The sequence below is a fragment of the Globicephala melas genome, chromosome 19 (genome assembly GCF_963455315.2).
Source record: "Globicephala melas chromosome 19, mGloMel1.2, whole genome shotgun sequence".
NCBI lineage: Eukaryota > Metazoa > Chordata > Mammalia > Artiodactyla > Delphinidae > Globicephala > Globicephala melas.
In genome coordinates, this window is record NC_083332.1 from 48826119 (window position 1) to 48845767 (window position 19649).

General features: G+C 37.7%; 1 protein-coding gene across 1 annotated transcript in view; it reads left to right on the forward strand.

The window, feature by feature from the left end:
* Positions 1-19649, forward strand: part of HYDIN (HYDIN axonemal central pair apparatus protein) — a 435992-nt gene that overhangs the window by 144953 nt on the left and 271390 nt on the right. The window contains exons 9-10 of the mRNA XM_060288997.1: positions 5556-5757; positions 12306-12489. Coding sequence (XP_060144980.1) covers positions 5556-5757; positions 12306-12489 — 386 coding nt within the window. The remainder of the gene's footprint in view (positions 1-5555; positions 5758-12305; positions 12490-19649) is intronic.

Here is a 19649-nt window from a genome sequence, read left to right on the forward strand (position 1 = left end):
TGGTTGTACCAATCTGTATTTCCATCAGTAGTATATGAAAATTCTTGTTTTTCTATGTGCTTGCCAATATACTGCCAAAACAGCATTGTCAAACGCTTTGATATTGGTTAATCTGATGGTTATGAAATGGTATTTTATTCTATTTTTATTTATTTCATTTCTCTCATTACTAGTGCTATCTAGCACCTTTACATGTTTTCTGGATGCCCTATAGTCCTTTTAACATTAAAGTTTTGGATGAGTAATGTAATCATGTGGTCAAAAATTAAAGCAGTATTTTAAAGGTATATATTGAAAGGTGCTATTTCCATCCTACCTCATTCACCTGACCCTTCTTTCATTTTATTGCTTTCTTGTATACTTTTCCAGTGCTTTTATACAAATAGATGCAAACGTGAATGTATATTCTTACTTTCCCACCTTACACAAAAATAAAATACTATGTAAATTGTTCTAAACCTTGCTTTTTACACTTAATCATATATATTGGGGATCTTTCCATATTACTGGGTACTTTTTTATACCTGCACAGTATTCTGCTTCTAGGTGTAGCACAGATTATGTAACCAGCCTTCTCTTGATGAGTGCTCTGGCCTTTTCCACTCTCTTGTTATTAAGAACAATGCTGTAATGAATACCCTTCATCTTGTTCTGACTTATCTATAGGATAAATTCCTAGAAGTGGGCCATAGGATAGTTTTATAATTTTGATAGATATTTTGATCCGTGCCACCAAATTCACTCCATGGACTGGGGAGTCCATGGAGTGAATTGCATTCCCACAGGGTGTATAAGAATGCCTTCTCCCCACAGTCTTGACTATAAATTATGATCTAAAACTTTTGTTTTACAGTCTGATGGGGAGAAATGGTATGTAAATACATCTTTAGTTGTATTTCTTTTATTATGAGTTGATGCTCAAATTGAGCATCTTTTAGTACATATAGGGGGCCTTTATGTTTCTTTTTTTGCAACTCTATCCCATTCTTCTATTGGATTGTCTTACTGATTTCTAAGAGCTATTTATGTAATGGGTGATTTAGTCTCCATGTCTAAGATATGAATTAAGTATTTTACCTAGTTTTCTTTTGTTTTTGCTTATGACTTTTTGTGCCATGCAGAATTTCTGTTTTCATTTTTATGTAATCAAATTTCTTAATTTTTTAGGAGGGATCTGGATTTTGAGCCACAGTTAGAAAACTTTCCCCCGAAAGCAATGAAGAAGTTTTTCTGTGTACTCTTCTACTTTTGCAGTTTCATATTGAACATTTAAATATTTTATTCACTTGGCTTTATCTGATGTTAGATGTGAAGTATGTTTTTCCGTATGGTTACCAAGTTGTTCCAATAGCACTTTTTTAAAAAACAAAGTTTGTCAATACACCAGTGATTCAAGATGCTACCTTTATAATATAATGAATTCCAATGTGTATTTGGGTCTTTTTTGACTTTATTCTATTCCATTGATCTGTCTCTTTATGCTGTCTTAATTACTTATACTATGTTTTAATTCTATCAGTTCCTATTTTATTGAGTTTTTAAATAAAAAAATATATTTTGAATTTTGTCAAATTCCTTTTCAGCATCAATGGAGAAGATCATATATTTTTTCTTCTTAGATATATTCTATATCAGTAGGGTTTCTAATAGTGAGCCATCTTCACATTCCTGAAATAATGTCCACTTGATTGTGAAGTCTCATTCTTTTAATGTGCTCATGAATTATGATTGCTAATTTTTTATTTAGGATTTTACATTAATATCTGTAAGTGTAATCGGCCTGTATCTTGGCCTATTTATTTTATCTTTGTCAGGTTTTGATAACAATGTTATACTGAAAATACAATATTGGAAATTAAAAAATAATCATGTTAGTTTACCAGTAGAGTAGACAGAGCAGAAGACAGGATTAGTGAACCTGAAGACAGGTCAACAGGAAATACCCAAACTGAAGCACAGAGAAAAACAAAGAAGAATGGGGATGAGATGCGGTAGGGAGAAACAAAACAGAAAAAGCCATGTGGGACACAGTCAAAAGGTCAGCATACATGTAATTCGAGTCCTAGAAATAGGGTAAAGAATGGGGTACAAAGATATTTAAGAGATAATGGCTGAGAGTTTTCCAAAAATGATGAATGACATTACTCCATGGTTTAATGGATTAACAAATCCATTAATTAACAAATCCATTTAATTAAACAAAGCTCAGCAAACCCTTAGTGATACAAATACTGCTGAAAACCAAAGCAAAGGGAATATCATAAAAGTAGCTAGAGAAAGAAAAACACATTACCTTAAAAGGAACACTAATAATACTGATGGCAAACTTTTCAGCTGAAATTATGGAAGCCAGATTATAGTAAAATGGCATTATGCAAGTGCTGAAAAGAAAAAAAGCTAATTAAGAATCCTTTACCCCGTTGAAAATATCCTTTAAAAGTGAAGACAAAACAAAGACATTTGTAGACCAAAAAATGCTGAAGAACTATAGAATTCTTGGTTGGCATTGATTTCCCCTTCATCATTTTGAAGAAGCCATCCTGTTGTTTTTTTAGTTTCCATTATTTCAGTTGAAAAATTGGCTGTAATCCTAACCATGGGTCCTCTGAGATAATCTTTTTCCCTCTCGCTGCTTTTAGTATTTTCTCTTTGTCTTTGATTTTCTTTAGTTTCATTGCAATATGTTTATGTATGAATTTCTTTTCATTTATCCCAGTTGATGTTCATTGCACTTTTTGAATTGTAAACTGATGTCATTAATCAATCCTAGAAAACTCTTAACCATCATCTCTTGAAATATTGTCTTTGCTTCATTATCTCTTTCCTTTTCTTCTGAGCTTTCAGTTAAACACTTCTACACCTTCTCACTTAATCTGCCTCATCTTTTACCCATTCATTTTGCATTTCCATTTATTTTTAATTCTTCATATTGACTTTTGTATTTTCTGAACCGTTTCACTATTTTTTCAGAAAATTGATAACATTATCTTATTGAGTATATTCTTAGAGTTTTTAAAAATTTAAGTTGTTTTATTTCTATTAGAGCCTAGAGTGTAGCTCTTTTTCAGATTTTCTAGATCTTTTTAAAATTTCCTATTCCTTGGATAGAGCTTCAAGTGCATCCTTTGTTTCTTTCGACTACTAAGCATAGTTGGTTCTAGTATCTGATTCTTTGTGGGTCTGCTTCTATTTTTCTTGTATATGCAGGTTCTAGCATATGGAGTTTTGTTTCTTTGCATGCCTGGTTATGTTTGGCTTTTTTAAAAAAATGTTGAACAATTTGAAACTTTGGATGGAGGTACCTTACTCCAAAGAGAAATGGGTTCCTTCTTCCAGGTTTCTGAAGGCAAAACTAGTCCATGACCACCAAATTCAAGGCGCAAAGTTCTCTGAAAGACTTAGGTAATGCCAGCATAATATTTAACTCTGAACTAGGGCTAGTCTACTTCCCATTTACCCTCATTTTGAGGGCACAGTCCTTTGAGGATCAGCTTGTTGTGGGGACATCCCTTTTTTTGCCTTAACCTCCCCCTTTGGTTGGTAGGCTTAGGGCTTTGATTTCTATCTCTCTTGACCCCACACGAATGATAGCTTCTTTGATGAATGATCAAAGAACGATATAACACACACACGTGTGTGTGTGTATAAAATCAATTAATACATGAAAAAATATTTAACATCATCTATAATTAAGAGTATGCAAATTAAAGCAGCAAGTTTTCACTCATCAGACTGTTAAATTTAACTCATCAGAAAGCTTAAAAGTTGACAAGAGTGCATACCTTTATTTGGGAAGGAAGTACATGAAAATATTAACAATTCTTAACTCTAAAAAGCAGGCCTGGGATTGAGTGAAGGAGAGGAAGATGTTTTCTTTTCATGGTATATGCTCTTATAGTACTTAAAGTTTTTACTTCATGTACATATTTTTTAATAAAAATTAAAAATGCCTAGATACTTACTTTTTAAAAAAATATATTTATTTATTTATTGGCTGCATTGGGTTTTCATTGCTGGGCACGGGCTTTCTCTAGTTGCGGAAAGCGGGGCTTATTCTTCATTGCTGCGCGCAGGCTTCTCATTGCGGTGGCTTCTCTTGTTGCGGAGCACAGGCTCTAGGCATGCGGGCTTCAGTAGTTGTGGCACGTGGGCTCAGTAGTTGTGGCTCGCAGGCTCTAGAGCTCAGGCTCAGTAGTTGTGGTGCACAGGCTTAGTTGCTCCGTGGCATGAGGGATCTTCCCAGACCAGGGCTTGAACCCGTGTCCTCTGCATTGGCAGGTGGATTCTTAACCACTGCACCACCAGGAAGTCCCCTAGATACTTACTTTTTATTTAAACTTTGGGGAAGATGTTGCTGTGTTCAAAGTGATTGGGCCTAGAAAACATTTGTACTGTATAAAGGATTATCAATTTACTAAGTGGTGCTCAGTTCATATAGTCATGAATATAGCAGAAATATTTGCTAAAAAATAAAGTCCAAGTGATTAGGCTTTCTGGTTCTGATTAAAATGGTAACAGCACAGATCAACAGAACATTGATGATATTTAAGTATTTCCTTTTTCTACTTTGACGTCAGACTGAGGCACCTGCTGTGACATTGCAGAGATCAGATAGAATATAGTTTGTAGCTTTGTGTCTTCTTGGAAGTCCCAGGGGCCTCATTTATATACCTAGAATCAAGGCAATTGGTGCATCCTGAATGAAGTCAAGGCCTTAAATTACTATGCTGAACAAAGGTGTTCTTAACATTTAAAAATTTAAACATAACTTTTGTCTTTCTGTGTTTTTCTTTCTTTGTAACCACTATCCAGAGATAGTGTTGTTTTGTTTTAATTGCTGTTGTTTAGGAATGTGGGTTCCCTTTTTTTTTCCTTTGAGTTTAAACTGTCATTTATTATTATTATTTTTAACATCTTTTTTGGAGTATAATTGCTTTACAATGTTGTGTTAGTTTCTGCTGTATAACAAAGTGAATCAGCTATATCTATGCATATATCCCTATATCCCCTCCCTTTAGCATCTCCCATCCGCCCTCCCTAGGGATGTGGTTCATTTTAAATATTTGATTTTCTATTAATGAAGTTATTAATGCTTCCTTCCTGATCCCCTTTGTTTGGACTTAGATCCTCTCATGCTGAGCAGCTCTTCCCAGATGTACTGGGTGCAGTTAATTTAAGAAATCCAGCTCATGCTTGCAATAAAGATGAGGCTAATGGTTATAATTCTACAACTCAGGTGCCCCCATGGTCAGGTTGTCGGATTTTAAACTACTACAAAGAAGAAAAAGACTGGTAGCACTCACCACAACAATTCATATTTTATGTATTTTTTTACAATAACCAAGCAAGATAGTTTTTCTCTATAACTGTACCAAACATAACATTTCAGGTTTCTGATCATGTCTGATCTCTGACTGATGTTGGGGGGGGTGGGGGTAGTATGAAATGTCTAATGCTTGTGCTATATTCCCTAATGTCACCTTGGGGGAAAAATAGCCTAGTAGCATAGTTCTAGAATAAATCTCAAAGTGTATTTATACTTTGTTAATTTCTAGGTGAAAAAGTGTTTATATCTCTGTATGGAGCTGCTATAGACATGAACATAAGGCTGGACAAGAATTCCTTGATCCTTGAGAAAACTTACCTATCTCTGGCCAATCACCGAACTCTAACTATTCACAACCGCAGTAACATCATTGCCCATTTCCAGTGGAAGATATTTGCTACACAGGAAGAGGAAGACCGAGAAAAGTATAGGTTTGTAAGAAAAATCACTATCTATACGCTATCTGTATAATTTGGGGGAACATGAAACTTAGTTATGAAAATTCTGTGACCTTTGTGGTTTCTAACTCACTCAGTGTCAAATTTATTATAACTTGGGTCCAGTGTACAATGCTCCCTTTTTCATTTAAAGAACTGGAGCTGAGCTATGTGGAACACAACATCGTCCATCCTCAGTTAATCTTATCCCAGTTTTAATTTATCAGTAGCTAAACTCCTGGATTTTAAAGACCAAATACATCATTCTTCACTATTCTCTCAAAACTAATCTATATGTCTTTATTTCTTTCCATAACCCTAACTAGATCGATCAGTTTTCATAGGGATTCTAAAAATAATCTCTTTTGGATTGGGATCAATGTGGCCTTTTTATTTTTTTTCTTCAGTGAAAAGGTACTTTCAGAAAATATGAAGAATGGGGAAAACGAGGGCTTAGATATAATGGCTTTTATATTTTCAGTTTTAGTAGCATTCTCAATCCCTGCTAACCATATAATTTAATAGTGATTTCTTGTTGCTATCCTTAATCTACTGCTTTTTCAAATGATACTTCAGGCAGTGGAGAAAATTAATAAAATGGAAAACCAAACTGTTTTAATTAATCTCATCACTGTTAAATTTTGAATATTTCTTTTTACTGAATCTGTCCTTGATTACTGTAATTCCATTTGCAATTTTATCTTCTTCCATCCTCCCTGAATTAGCTCTTTTGCTGCTTTCATTGGAATTTATTTCAGCCTTTTTAATTTGCCTCTCCATTTTCATTAAAGATTAGCCCTGGGAAGCTTCAAAGCTTTGTTTAAAACCAAGTTAGTATGTGATAAAAATAAAAGTCTTAGGTCTAGGGAAACCAGGCAGAAATCCCCCAGTGTGCTGTCCGTAATTGAATCAGAAGGAGCTGTGACAGTGATAGGACACAGTGGACCAGAAGCTTTATCATTCAGACAATGAGCTTTAATCACCAGATTGCCCCTGTGCCATCTTTAAAAAGTGAGAAAAGAAAAGCCTTTCCTGCCTAAAAACTTCATTTTGCCTCATGGTATAGATACCAGTAGTTTAAAAAGGTAAGAGGAGACTACTTATCCACGGTTTCATCTGTCCTGATTCTTCAGCTGACACGTATGTACCAACAATCAGAATGGTCCAGGCGTGTTTAAAGATAAGATAGGAGAGCAGGTACAAATAAAGAAACAGCAATAAAAGTAGTGTTTCAACATCCTACTTGTGCTGTGGGCATAATCTTTTGGGGAGAATGAGTATATACTATCAGAGGGAAAGCCAGCTTTAATTTCAAGTATGTCTTTGTGTTTGACCAAATGTATAGCACGTGATTGATGCCACGCCTATGTCCAAAAAATATTTACAGAAGTTAATTTCAACAGTGAAACTCAGGAAAAATTCACACCAGTTGCTATCAGAAATGCTTAAGGTATAGAGAATATAATTTCAAACACACGTGGATGGACTTTCGCCCCCCCCCCCACTTCACCTCCTCCAACACTCATGGCTCTATCTCTAATATTATCCTTGAGTCTTATTCTTCCTTTTCTCTTGCATTGTCTTTCTTTCACTGTCTCTTTTGCTCTTTCTATTAGTTCCCCTAGCAGTTTTTTTGTAGCAAGGGAACAATATTGAAGAGCACTTTCATAACCATAATTGGAAGCCCAATTTTATCATTTTGGATCATGCCCCTCCCTTAAACAATGAAGTTGAAGAGTGACTTCAGATGGCTAAATAAGAATACCTTGCTGTGTGTGGGTGACACATGGCGACATAACTCATGTTCCTGCAAACTGGATTGGTTGATCTAAGTGAAGAGTCTATTGAATATTCTGTTCCATGCCCTCTCCCTACCCCTCTCTTAGGGCCAGATGCCTAATCTCTTATTTGACCAGGTGTGTCTTCTCTCCCATGCCTCTCTTGTTTCTTGATACATTCCCAAGCATGCCACAAGTTTCATATTATTAGCCATGGATTCTTGTCCTGGATGCAACTAGCCATGAAACGCCCATCCTCTCAGAAAGCAAAGCAAAGAAAGAGGTTTGCTCTTTACTGAACATTTGGTTCCTGTCTTTGGATAGCTGCTCCTTTGGTGGGTGGCTGTGCTCTTGCTGTGGGTGTAGGCCCTCTCCTCCTCCCTCTCACAAACCCTTAGGTTGTCTCTTAGGCTCACATCAGTGGCAGATAAAGCAGAATGTTCTTGGATAGCTTTCTTGTGGGCAGAGGTTTGCTCATCCCTGGGAAGCAGCAGTGAGCTCTTTAGCTAATGGTATAAACTCTCTCTTGAGCTCCCCAGCAAGGCCAGTGCAGGAATCCCTGGAATAATCTTTTTAATGTTTGACTCTCCTGCTCCTAATGGTGAGCAACCTCTTCCTTTTCTCCTCTTCCCTCAGCAGCCTCTGTAGTTAATGTGCAGAGCGAAAGGTCCACATTTGTCCTGAACTTGGAACAGAGATGATCTAAATGGGCTCATGTATACTTTGAGAGATTAAAGTTTCCCTTTGCAGCACCCAAATGACCTAAGATTTTAAAACGTCAGTGTATATTTTTAAGTGAGAGTCAAGAGCCTGCCCACTGCTTTCCAGTTATAACATGGCTTAAAACTCGTCCCAAGGCATTCAGCTACAGGGGCTGAAAGTTGCTCCATGGTGGTTTCAAGAATTCTAATTGCTTTAGTATTATGGATGTCCTCAAGACCCTATTCCAGCCATCATGGTTTCTTTTTTTTTTTTCCTTTTCTTTTATTTTTATTTTTTTCCCTTCACTTTTTTTTTTTAACATCTTTATTGGAGTATAATTGCTTTACAATGGTATGTTAGTTTCAGCTTCACAACAAAATGAATCAGTTATATATATACATATATTCCCATATCTCTTCCCGCTTGCGTCTCCCTCCCTCTCACCCTCCCTATCCCACCCCTCCAGGCGGTCACAAAGCACCGAGCTGATCTCCCTGTGCTATGCGGCTGCTTCCCACTAGCTATCTACCTTACGTTTGGTAGTGTATATATGTCCATGCCTCTTCATGGTTTCTTGTTCTCCAGCATCTTGATGATGTTCCTGAGCAAAGACTTGGACGTCTCTTCTCCCAGTGGGGGAATTTCAGCCCTACTGAGTCCTATTCCTTTCTGGCAGTTTATACTTTCCATTCTAGGAAGGATGACTTCCTCTCTGCCTACCAAAACACGTTGGTACAAACTTTAGGGCACATGTCCAGATTTGGGGGCCTCGGGCTAATCTCACGCTCCAGACTCTGACAATGAAGATGTTATTTCCCCTAGGAAGAAGTTCTGGGCTTAAAATTTTTTTCCATTTTTTTTAAACCTTAGGAATCAGATATAAGAACCTTTAAAAATCATCTTTTAGGTCTCTCCTGATACTTTTCTGAGAGTTGCAGAAATTAATCTCTTCAAAAACTGGTGCTGAATTCTTTCCTCCTTACTTCTTCTGTCTTGGCCTGAGGGATTATAAAACATCCTACAAGATTCTTTCATCCTCATTTTCATCACAGTTTATTATATTCAGAGACTTGGCATGGGCGTTTGAGGATTTCTGCTCCCTATTTCTCCATCAAGGTTATGACCATTGTCTCAATAGCAACTGCTCTAATTCTAGATCTGCTCTGTGGAAGAACTGTAGAATCCTCAGTGGAGCCCCCCCACAAAGTGATCAGCATAGATGTGTTCCAAAACATTCCAGTGTTGGAAATGACATGTTTCTCTAAATAAATCAGTTTTATTTGAGCTTTGAGCCTGCCACCCAGGCTCCAACTTAATCTCAGTTGTGGTTGGGGAGCCCTTCCCTTTCCTAATCATAAAAGAATCTGAAGACTTGAGTGGTACCTGATAAACAGGAAGAGGACCTCTAGTCCTCATTTTATAACAGGCATCAGAGTTGTTGTGTGTCCAGGGTCACACAGTCCATCTGAAGGTGGATGGCTCCATCCTTTCCTTGCCAGGTGTGGACATGGGAGTATTTCTGCCAACCATGATGGCCAAGGTTCTTAGTTTTTAATCTCCTCAGCATCCAGTTACCACCTCTTAGGGGTGTTGTAAAGGAGCAGGGTGCAGGTCTCTAGGAACTCAAGATAAGGGGCAATACTAGTTCAATGCTACTGTACTTGAGACACAAGGGTTCCCCATTGAGTATAGTCCATTAGCTGGAATGTAGCTGCTGCCTGAAGGTGATGGGTATTCGGGCTAGCAGACGATTTGCAAAATGGGTTAAATCCATGGTTTTACTGAAAGAGAAGGTTGTGTGATATTACAGTCTCTGATGAGAGGTCTCTTCGTCTGTAAAACAGAACCACCTCTGAATTCAAGAGACCATGAGTATCAGCACAACAAGATGGCAAAACAATAGACTGAGGTATATAGAAGTCCTTGTTGGAGTCAGCCCAGCTTAAGGTGGTATTGCACGTTCCCTTCTTAGACTCTCAGCCTTGGCTCTAATTCTGCATAGAGGGCAAAGAGGATGACATCTGGTGTCCACCCCCCATGCATTATACAGCTGTCACTGATACAGGAGTCCCAACAGCGTGGGAGAAGAGCATCATTTGGGAAATTTTGTTTTGTCCTCTTTTGTTTTCTGGTGTAAGGGCTGAGTTAATCATACTCCTCAATTCATAGAGCATTATCATCCTTGGTCCACATAAAGCATTTTATCCCCACACCCCATTTCCATTAACCCCCCTAAGTAAATGTAATGTATATGACTCCCATTATCTATTTAACCAATACTTCAATCCGTTACATCGAATTTACCCACTTTTTTTAGTATTATTGCTAGAACTTTGATGAACCTCTTTGTTGCTCTTTATTTACATCCATGATTGTTTTTTTTGAGAACTTATTCCTAAGGAATAGATATCAATAAATTCCACTTGCAGGAATACATGGTTTCCTTTCTTTCTGTGGACTGAGCTGTCTTTAATTTGCTCTGCCCTGCCCAGCAATATAAAAGGACAGCTGCTCTGGCTACCTTGTACACTGCTTCCCATCTAGCAATAAAAAGGGAGCACAGAATGCTTTCTTCCTTGGGACCAGAACATACTGAACCTATTTCTTTGACTTCTTTATGCTATGTGACCAAAGGATCCTGAACACAAAAGTTATTTAAAAAAGAGTTATTTGACATTGCTGAGCATGTGGTTTGTGTGAAGTCATTTAGAAAATAGGGCTGGGACTGGAATTCAGTGACCCTAGCCTCTCAGTCAGTACTCACATTACTAAATAATTTATCTCTCACCACTGGTAAAGCCAGTAAAATGCTGGGAAAATAGTCATGTATCCTGGGAGGAGATGAAATTCAGTCTTCAAAGTTCAGGTGAAGTAACAGACACCAGGAGTAAAGTGAGCATAGCCTGAGTAACGAGTAGAATGTCGGGAAGGCTGCTTTTCTGACTTATCACAAGGGATATGAAGATCTAGAAAGAGAGAGAAAAAAAGGACGTGTCTCCAGGTGTAGTCTGAGCATTTTATAAGCTTGACAGCTTGGTAATTGCCTGAGGTTGATACAAGGAGAAAACTGGCATTTATTGAGCAACTGTTTTGTCCCAGGAACTATACCAGGTCCTTGATCACATTTAATTCTCAACATATCTTTATGATGGAGGAGCTCCTGTTCTTTCCATTTTATTGATGAAGGCACTGAGGCTTAGAGGATTTAAGTAACTCCTGAAGTCACAGAGTGAGTAAATAGATAGTAGAGTCAGTAACAAAACCTAGGCGTTGGGACTTCCCTGGTGGCGCAGTGGTTGAGAATCCACCTGCCAATGCAGCCCTGGTCCAGGAAGATCCCACATGCCGCGGAGCAGCTAAGCCCGTGTGCCACAACTACTGAGCCTGCGCTCTAGAGCCCACGAGCCACAACTCCTGAGCCCGCATGCCACAACTACTGAAGCCCGTGCGCCTAGAACCCGTGCTCCAGAACAAGAGATGCCACCACAATGAGAAACCCATGCACTGCTACAAAGAGTAGCCCCCACTCGCTGCAACTAGAGAAAGCCTGTGCCCAGCAACGAAGACCCAATACAGCCAAAAATTAATTAATTAATTAAAAAAACAAAAACAAAAAAAGCTCTAGGCCTTGCTGGCTCCAGCTTCTGTTCTCTAGGTAATAACAGCTAGGAAGGAATTCAAGCTAAGCAAGTGTAGAAGAAATGAAATTGCACTTAAAGTGTGAGAGGCAGGGTATATGTTAAATATTGAAAAAGCAGCCTGGAAAACACAATTACCTAAAAGAAAATATTTGTCCAAATATACTAAGGGCTCAGGAGTAAGCAAATGGGCATTGAGTAGGACAGGAAGCCTGGGAGCGCTTCTTGAAGGAAGCAAGCTGAGGTTCTTGAGAGGTTAAAATACAAGGTCACTCAGCTGGTATATTATAGATTCAGGGCAAGGAAGGACCACCCCAAGGTCATGGGTGAGACTATTCCCAAGAGGATGGGCTGGTGGGGAGCCCTTTACAATGTTCTTCATGGGAGTATCAAAATGAATCTCACGTTTCTTGCTTTTTTTTAGGGTCTGTGATGATCTTACCAAAGAGGAAAAGAAAGAGATCGACGGGTTTCTTGAGGAGTGCATTACTGATCCTTCACTACAACAGTGTCTTTCCTTTCTGTCCCACACCTTTGAGAATCAGAGAAAGCTGGTTCAGGCAGATAGCATGCTCTTCTCGAATAACATTTTCAGTGTTGAGCCTCTGGTAAGCACATAAATACAGTCTGACCTTACAGTAAATGTAGTGGGGATGCAGGGCTTAATTTGATGGGATTACTCTCTCTGAGATTGATAGGGTGAGTTCCAAGAGCATAAAGAGTCCATCTGAGGAGCCTCATTGTCGTTATGAGACAGTGAATGAAGATTAATAGTAAGAACACTCAGAGGTCACATTTATAGGTCACACTTTATATGTACCAGTCACTGTTAAACACTTCATATATATTACATACTTTATCTTGTTTGTATATATATTATCAGTTTTAATCAGTCCCCCATTCTACAGATGAGGACATTAAGACTTAGAGAAATTTGATAACTTACTCGAGCCCAAACGATTAGTGTCAGTAGTTAGAAATTTATCCCTGATTAGCCTCACTGTAGAGCAGGGTTTCTCAACCTCTGCACTATTGACATTTGGGGCTGGATAATTCTTTGTCCTGTACATTGTAGCATATTTAATAGCAGCCCTGACTTTTACCCATCGGATGCTAGTTGTGACAACCCAAACTCTGTCCAGATGTCAGATGTCCTCTGGTGGGCAAAATCACTCGGGTTGAAAACTGGTTTGTCCTTAATTCGCTCAATAAATAGTTATTGAGTGCATGTTCTGTACCAGGCACTGCGTATGTACCAGGCATCAATGAACAAAACAGACATAGTCCTTGACCTCAATGTCTATCTAGTGAGACCTGAGCCAGAGTTAGAACAGGATCTGTCACAGATGAAACTTTTTTTTTTAGGTGTACAACATAGTGATTTGATATTTTTATAGATTATACTCCATTTAAAGTTATTACAAAATAATGACTATTATCCCCTGTGCTATACAATATATCCTTGTTGCTTATCTTTTTTATACATAGTAGTTTGTATCTCTTAATTTCATAACCCTATCTTGCCCCTCCCCCTTCTCTCTTCCCATTGGTATACACTAGTTTGTTTTCTATATCTATGGGTCTGTTTCTGTTTTGCTGTATACATTTGTTTGTTTTGTCTTTTAGATAATAACATATAGTATTTGTCTTTCTCCATCTGACCTATTTCACTAAGCATAATGCTCTCTAGGTCCATACACTTGTTGCACATGGCAGAATTTCATTCTTTTTTATGGCAAAGTAGTATTTCATTTTGTGTGTGTGTGTGTGTGTGTGTGTATCACATCTTCTTTATCTGTTCATCTATTCATGGACATTTGGGTTGCTTCCATATCTTGGCTATTGTAAATAATGCTGCTATGAACATTGAGGTGCAAGTATCTTTTCGAATTAGTGTTTTCCTTTTTTTCGGATTATGTACCCAGGAGTGGAATTGCTGGATCATACAGTAGTTCTATTTTTAGGGTTCTGAGGAACCTCCATACTGTTTTCCATAGTGGCAGCTTCAATTTATATTTCCACCAACAATGTACAAGGGTTTCCTTTTCTCCACATCCTCTCTAACATTTGTAATATGTAGGCTTTGTGATGATAGCCATTCTGACAGGTGTGAGGTGATATCTCATTGTTTTTTTATTTTTTGCTTTGCATTTCTCTAATAATTAGTGATGATGAGCATCTTTTCATGTGCCTGTTAGCCATCTGTATGTGTTCTTTGGAAAAATGTCTGTTCAGATCTTCTGCCCATTTTTTTTTTTTTGCAATACGTGGGCCTCTCACTGTTGTGGCCTCTTCCATTGCAGAGCACAGTCTCCGGGCACGCAGGCCCAGCCGCCACGGCTCACGGGCCTAGCCACTCCACGGCATGTGGGATCTTCCCAGACTGGGGCACAAACCTGTGTCCGCTGCCTCAGCAGGCGGACTCTCAACCACTGCACCACCAGGGAAGCCCCTTCTGCCCATTTTTAATCAGATTTTTTTTTTGATATTGAGTTCTATGAGTTGTTTTTGTATTTTGGATATTAACTCCTTATCTGTCATGCCATTTGCAAATGTTTTCTTCATTCAGTAGGTTGTCTTTTCATTTTGTTAATGGTTTCCTTTGCTATGCAAAAGCTTTTAAGTTTCATTAGGTCCCATTTGTTTATTTTTTGCTTTTATTTCTTTTGCCTTAGGAGACAGATTAAAAAAAATATTGCTATGATTTATGTCAAAGAGTGTTCTCCCTATGTTCTCTTCTAGGAGTTTTATGGTTTCCGGTCTTACCTTTAGGTCTCTAATTCATTTTGAGTTTACATGGTGTAAGGAAGTCTTTTAGTTTCACTCTTTTACGTGTAGCTGTCCAGTTTTCCCAGCACCACTTATTGAAGAGACTGTCTTTCCCCCATTGTATATTTTTGCCTCCTTTGTCATAGATTAATTGACCGTATGTGTGTGGGTTTATTTCTGGGCTGTGTATTCTGTTCAATTGATCTATGTGTCTGCTTTTGTACCAGTACCACACTCTTTTGATTACTGTAGCTTTGTAGTATAGTCTGAGGTCAGGGAGCCTGATACCTCCAGCTTTGTTCTTTTTTCTCAAGATTGCTTTGGCTTTTAGGGGGTCTTTTGTGGTCCCATACAAATTTTAGGTTTACTCGTTCTAGTTCTTTGAAAAATGTCATGGGTATTTCGATAGGGATTATATTAAATCTGTAGATTGTTTTGGGTAGTATGGACATTTTAACAGTATTAATTCTTCCAATCCATGAATGCGGGATATCTTTCCAGTTATTTGTTTCATCTTCTATTTCATTCATCAGTGTCTTATAGTTTTCAGAGCACAGGTCTTTCAACTCATTGGTTAAGTTTTCCTAGGTATTTTATTCTTTTTAATGCAATTGTAAATGGGATTGTTTTCTTGCTTTCTCTTTCTAATAGTTCATTATTAGTGTATAGAAAATCTACAGGTTTCTGCATATTAGTCTTATATTCTGCAACATTACTGAGTTCATTTATTAGCTCTAGTAGTTTTTTGTTGGAGACTTTATGGTTCTCTCTATATAGTATCATGTCATCTGCAAATACTGACAGTTTCAATTTTCCCTTCCAATTTAGATGCTTTTGTTTCCTCTTGTATGATTGCTGTGGCTAGGACTTCCAATAGTATGTTAAATAGAATTGTCAAGAGTCTTGTCTTGTTCCTGATTTTAGAGAAATAGCTTTTAGCTTTTCACCACTGAGTATTATATTAGCTGTATATTTATTGTAAATGGCCTTTATTATGTTGGCGTATGTTCCCTTTATACCAACTTGGTTGAGAGTTTTATCATGAATGGGTATTGAATTTTGTTGAATGCTTTTTCTGCATCTATTGAGAGATGATCATATGATTTTTACCATTTGTTTTGTTAATGTGGCATATCACAGCAATTGATTTGTGTATATTGAACCATCCCTGCATCCCTGGAATAAATCCCACTTGATCATTATGTATGATCCTTTTTATATATTGTTGAATTTGGCTTGCTAATATTTTGTTGAGGATTTTTGCATCTGTATCCATCAGAGATACTGGCCTGTAATCTTCTCTTTTTTTGGTAGTACCTTTGTTTGGTTTTGGTATCAGGGAAATGGACTCATAGAATGAGTTTGAGAGTGTTCCCTCCTGTTCAATTTTTTGCAATAGGTTGAGAAGGATAAGTATTAACTCTTCTTTATATGTTTGGTAGAATTCCCCTGTGAAGCTGGGCAGTCCGGGACTTTTTTCTCTTAGACGTTTTTTGATTACTGATTCAATTTCAATACTAGTAATTGGTACATTCAGATTATCTATTTTTTCCTGATTCAGTCTTGGAAGATTGTGTGTTTCTGGGAATTTATCCATTTCTTCTAGGTTGTCCAATTTGTTGGCATATGACCATTCATAATATTCTCTTATGATTGTTTGTATTTCTGCGATATCAGTTGTAATTTCTCCTCTTTCATTTCTTATTTTGTTTATTTGGGTTCTGTCTCTTTTTCTCTTAGTGAGCCTGGCTAAAGGCTTATCAGTTTTATTTATCTTGGTTTCACTGATCTTTTCTATTGGGTTTTTTTCTTTTTTTGGTCTCTATTTACTTCCTCTCTTATATTTATTATTTCCTTCCTTCTGCTGATTTTGGGCTTCGTTGTTTTTCTAATTCCTTTAGATAGCAGGTTATGTTGTTTACTTGAAATTTTTCTTGTTTCTTGAGGTAGCACTGTATCGCTGTAAATGTCCCTTTTAGAACTGCTTTTGCTGTGTCCCATAGATTTTGGAAAGTTGTGCTTTTATTGTCATTCATTTTGGTGTATTTTTGCTTTCCTTTTTGATTTCTTCTTTGATCCATTGATTTTTAATAGCATTTTGTTTAGTCTCCATGTGTTTGTGTTTTACCCGTTTTTCTTCCTGTGATTGATTTCTAATTTCATACTGTTGCAGTTGGACAGGATGCTTGATATAATTTCTATCTCTTAAATTTGTTGAGACTTGTTTTGTGGCCTAGCATGTGATTTATTCTGGACAATGTTCCATGTGCACTTGAAAAGAATGTGTATTCTGCTGTTTTTGAGTGGAATGTCCTGTAGGTATCTATTAAGTCCAGCTGGTCTGATGTCAGTTAAGGTCACAGTTTCTTTATTGATTTTCTGTCTGGATGATTTGTTCATTGATATAAGTGAGGTGTTAAAGTCCCCTACTATTATCATATTATTGTAAATTCTTCCCTTTATGTCTGTTAATATTTGCTTTATATATTTATGTGCTTCTTTCACAGACCAAACTCCTGACCCCTCTGCCCCACTGCCTCAAAATGAAAGAAACCAGCATCTGCTGTGTTTACTATCTGCTAGGCACTGTACATTACCTTAAACTTAGCAAGCATAGAGTGCTGTGAGGGTAAAGACAGCAATAGGAGTTGAGAAAACCCACAGCTAGTTAGAGCTGCCATTCAAACCTGTTGGAGAGAAGACATGGGCAGAAGGACACATTAGAATAAAAAGTCACTTGTGAGACGTGCCATTGACCTGTACGTACCAGTTTTCCTTATGTCTGTACTTCCAAATTATTACAGTATATAACATAGAAAAGGGAGTCCATGGCTAAATAAGTTTGAGAAACACTGGGTTCAATATTGCTTGACAGGTTTATTTGCTGTTAGACTTATAAAAGTCTTTCATATGATAATGAGCATTATAAATCTCTTAAGAAGGAGCCTTCCCCTTGGAGATATCCTTTGGAACTAATATTTAGTGGGACTTGCTGTGTGAATCACAGGTAAAGACAGACAATCAGGACACTAGTTCAGAGGCTGAGGTGATTATCATAGGCTAAGAAGTTAGAGTAGGCTTTTTGAGAGCAGAGCCTTGAACTGGGTCTTGCAGGATGGAACTTTTGGCAAACAAAATTGGGGGTGTGCATGGCATGGTTCATTCAAGGTTCCATTAGTGGATCAGTTTGCTTGAAGTAAAGGGTTCATGTAGGGAAACAAGGTTGGAGATGTGGGTTGAGGCTGAATCTTCTCTCCTGTCAGAAGACTATCCAGGGCTCAATTGATCAAAGGGATCTTCATATATAATGAGTTAGCCCAGAAAGAGGTTAAATCAAGGTGAGCATATAGTCTTGGAAGGACAGGACATGCACCGATAAAAGTAGGTCATGCCCAAAGATGCTGAAAAGATCAGGAAGGCATGACAAGTCCAAGCAAGTAAGTTGCTGAGTGAGGCAGAGGCAGGGAGGAGCAGTCAGTCATGGCAATCTTAGACATGGCTGGTAAGGTCCAGAGTGTAGGCAGTCCAAGATTCTTCCTAGCTGGTACGGAGAATCCAGACTGATGACTGCTGTCCTTTTCTCATAGCCTTCTGGGAGTGGGTGACTCTGGGATGGCAAACATTGGTGGTGAGAAGGAGGTGGGAGGCCTGCAGGTAAGGCTTGTATATTTCAAATTCAGAAGTAGGAAGACTGGGCTTACCTCAGATTTTCTTCTCCTCATGCACGAAACCCAGAGCTTCTTGCTGCAGATATATGTGTTAAAATGTGGCACTTAATATGATTCCTTTTGAATTCTAGATAGGAACTGAATTGGGCATTCTTATCACAAGGCATTTTTTCACTATTAGGAAGAAAAACATTTTGTAGAATAATGATACACAGAAATGATACCTTTTTAAATAAATGAGACTAATTTCATTTATATTATGTGAAAAAAATACCCAGGAAGGGGATAATATTTGCTTAGTACCTAAGTGATGTTTATGGCATCTGTAATAATTTTGTCTTTTCTGTACAGTATTCAGGTTTTCTTCTCATGATAGTATTCATTAGCTGATTCTTGATCATTTTTGCAAAATGAAAAATGAAGGCATGAATTTTTCCTAGTGTTATCCGTAGTGTTTTTCTGGTCAGAATAACAGAACTCAGTGTCAGTTATACTGATATATTTATTGATCTTTAATTTCCTTTTTTCCTACTTAAAGATCCTGATAGTTTTATAGAAATACAGTTCTTGTGAGTGTAACATAATCTTACCTTGTAAATTAGTTTTGAAGGTATTTGATGGGAAAATTCTGTAATTTCATTAGCTTCTTGACTCTAATGTGAACTATGGGTATTTTCCACTATTGAGATTTTGGTTTTATGATACAGGTAAATAAATTCTGTAGTATTTTTGGATGATAGAGTTGGGAAAGGGTTTATAGAAGAGATGAGATCTGAACTGAATGTTGGAGGAAGGGTAAGACTTAATTAAATAGAAAAGAAGAAGAAGGATGTTTCCAACTGGAGAAATTTTGAAAACAAAGAAAAGGGAAACTTTTAATAATAGGTTCATAGCATATTAAACAACAATGAAATGATGGATTTTTCTGGAGCAGGTGGTCATGGAGAATATAAGAAGTGAGATTGAGAAGGAGAGTTGGCATATCTGGGCTGCCCTGGCAACCCGTTACACTATAGCCGACTGTCTCCCACATTATGTTTTCTGTAAATACTGGATCTGAGGGGTGGTATTGTGTGTTCCTTGCCAAGGGGAATTTTGTGCTCAAATAAGTTTGGGAAATACTGGTTCAAGAGAAGGTGACTCTCAAAGGGAAAAGTGCAGACAGTATTTCCCCAGGATGAGAGACCCCTTTTCCCACACAGTATCCACCGGAGTCAGTGTTGTGTGGATCCTAGTTTGGTCACTGGTGCTGAGGGTATCTGAGACTCACTGTAAGGTTTGGATCAGGAACAGGATGTGTTCGGGGTGTCTTAGAAAGATTATCATAGCAT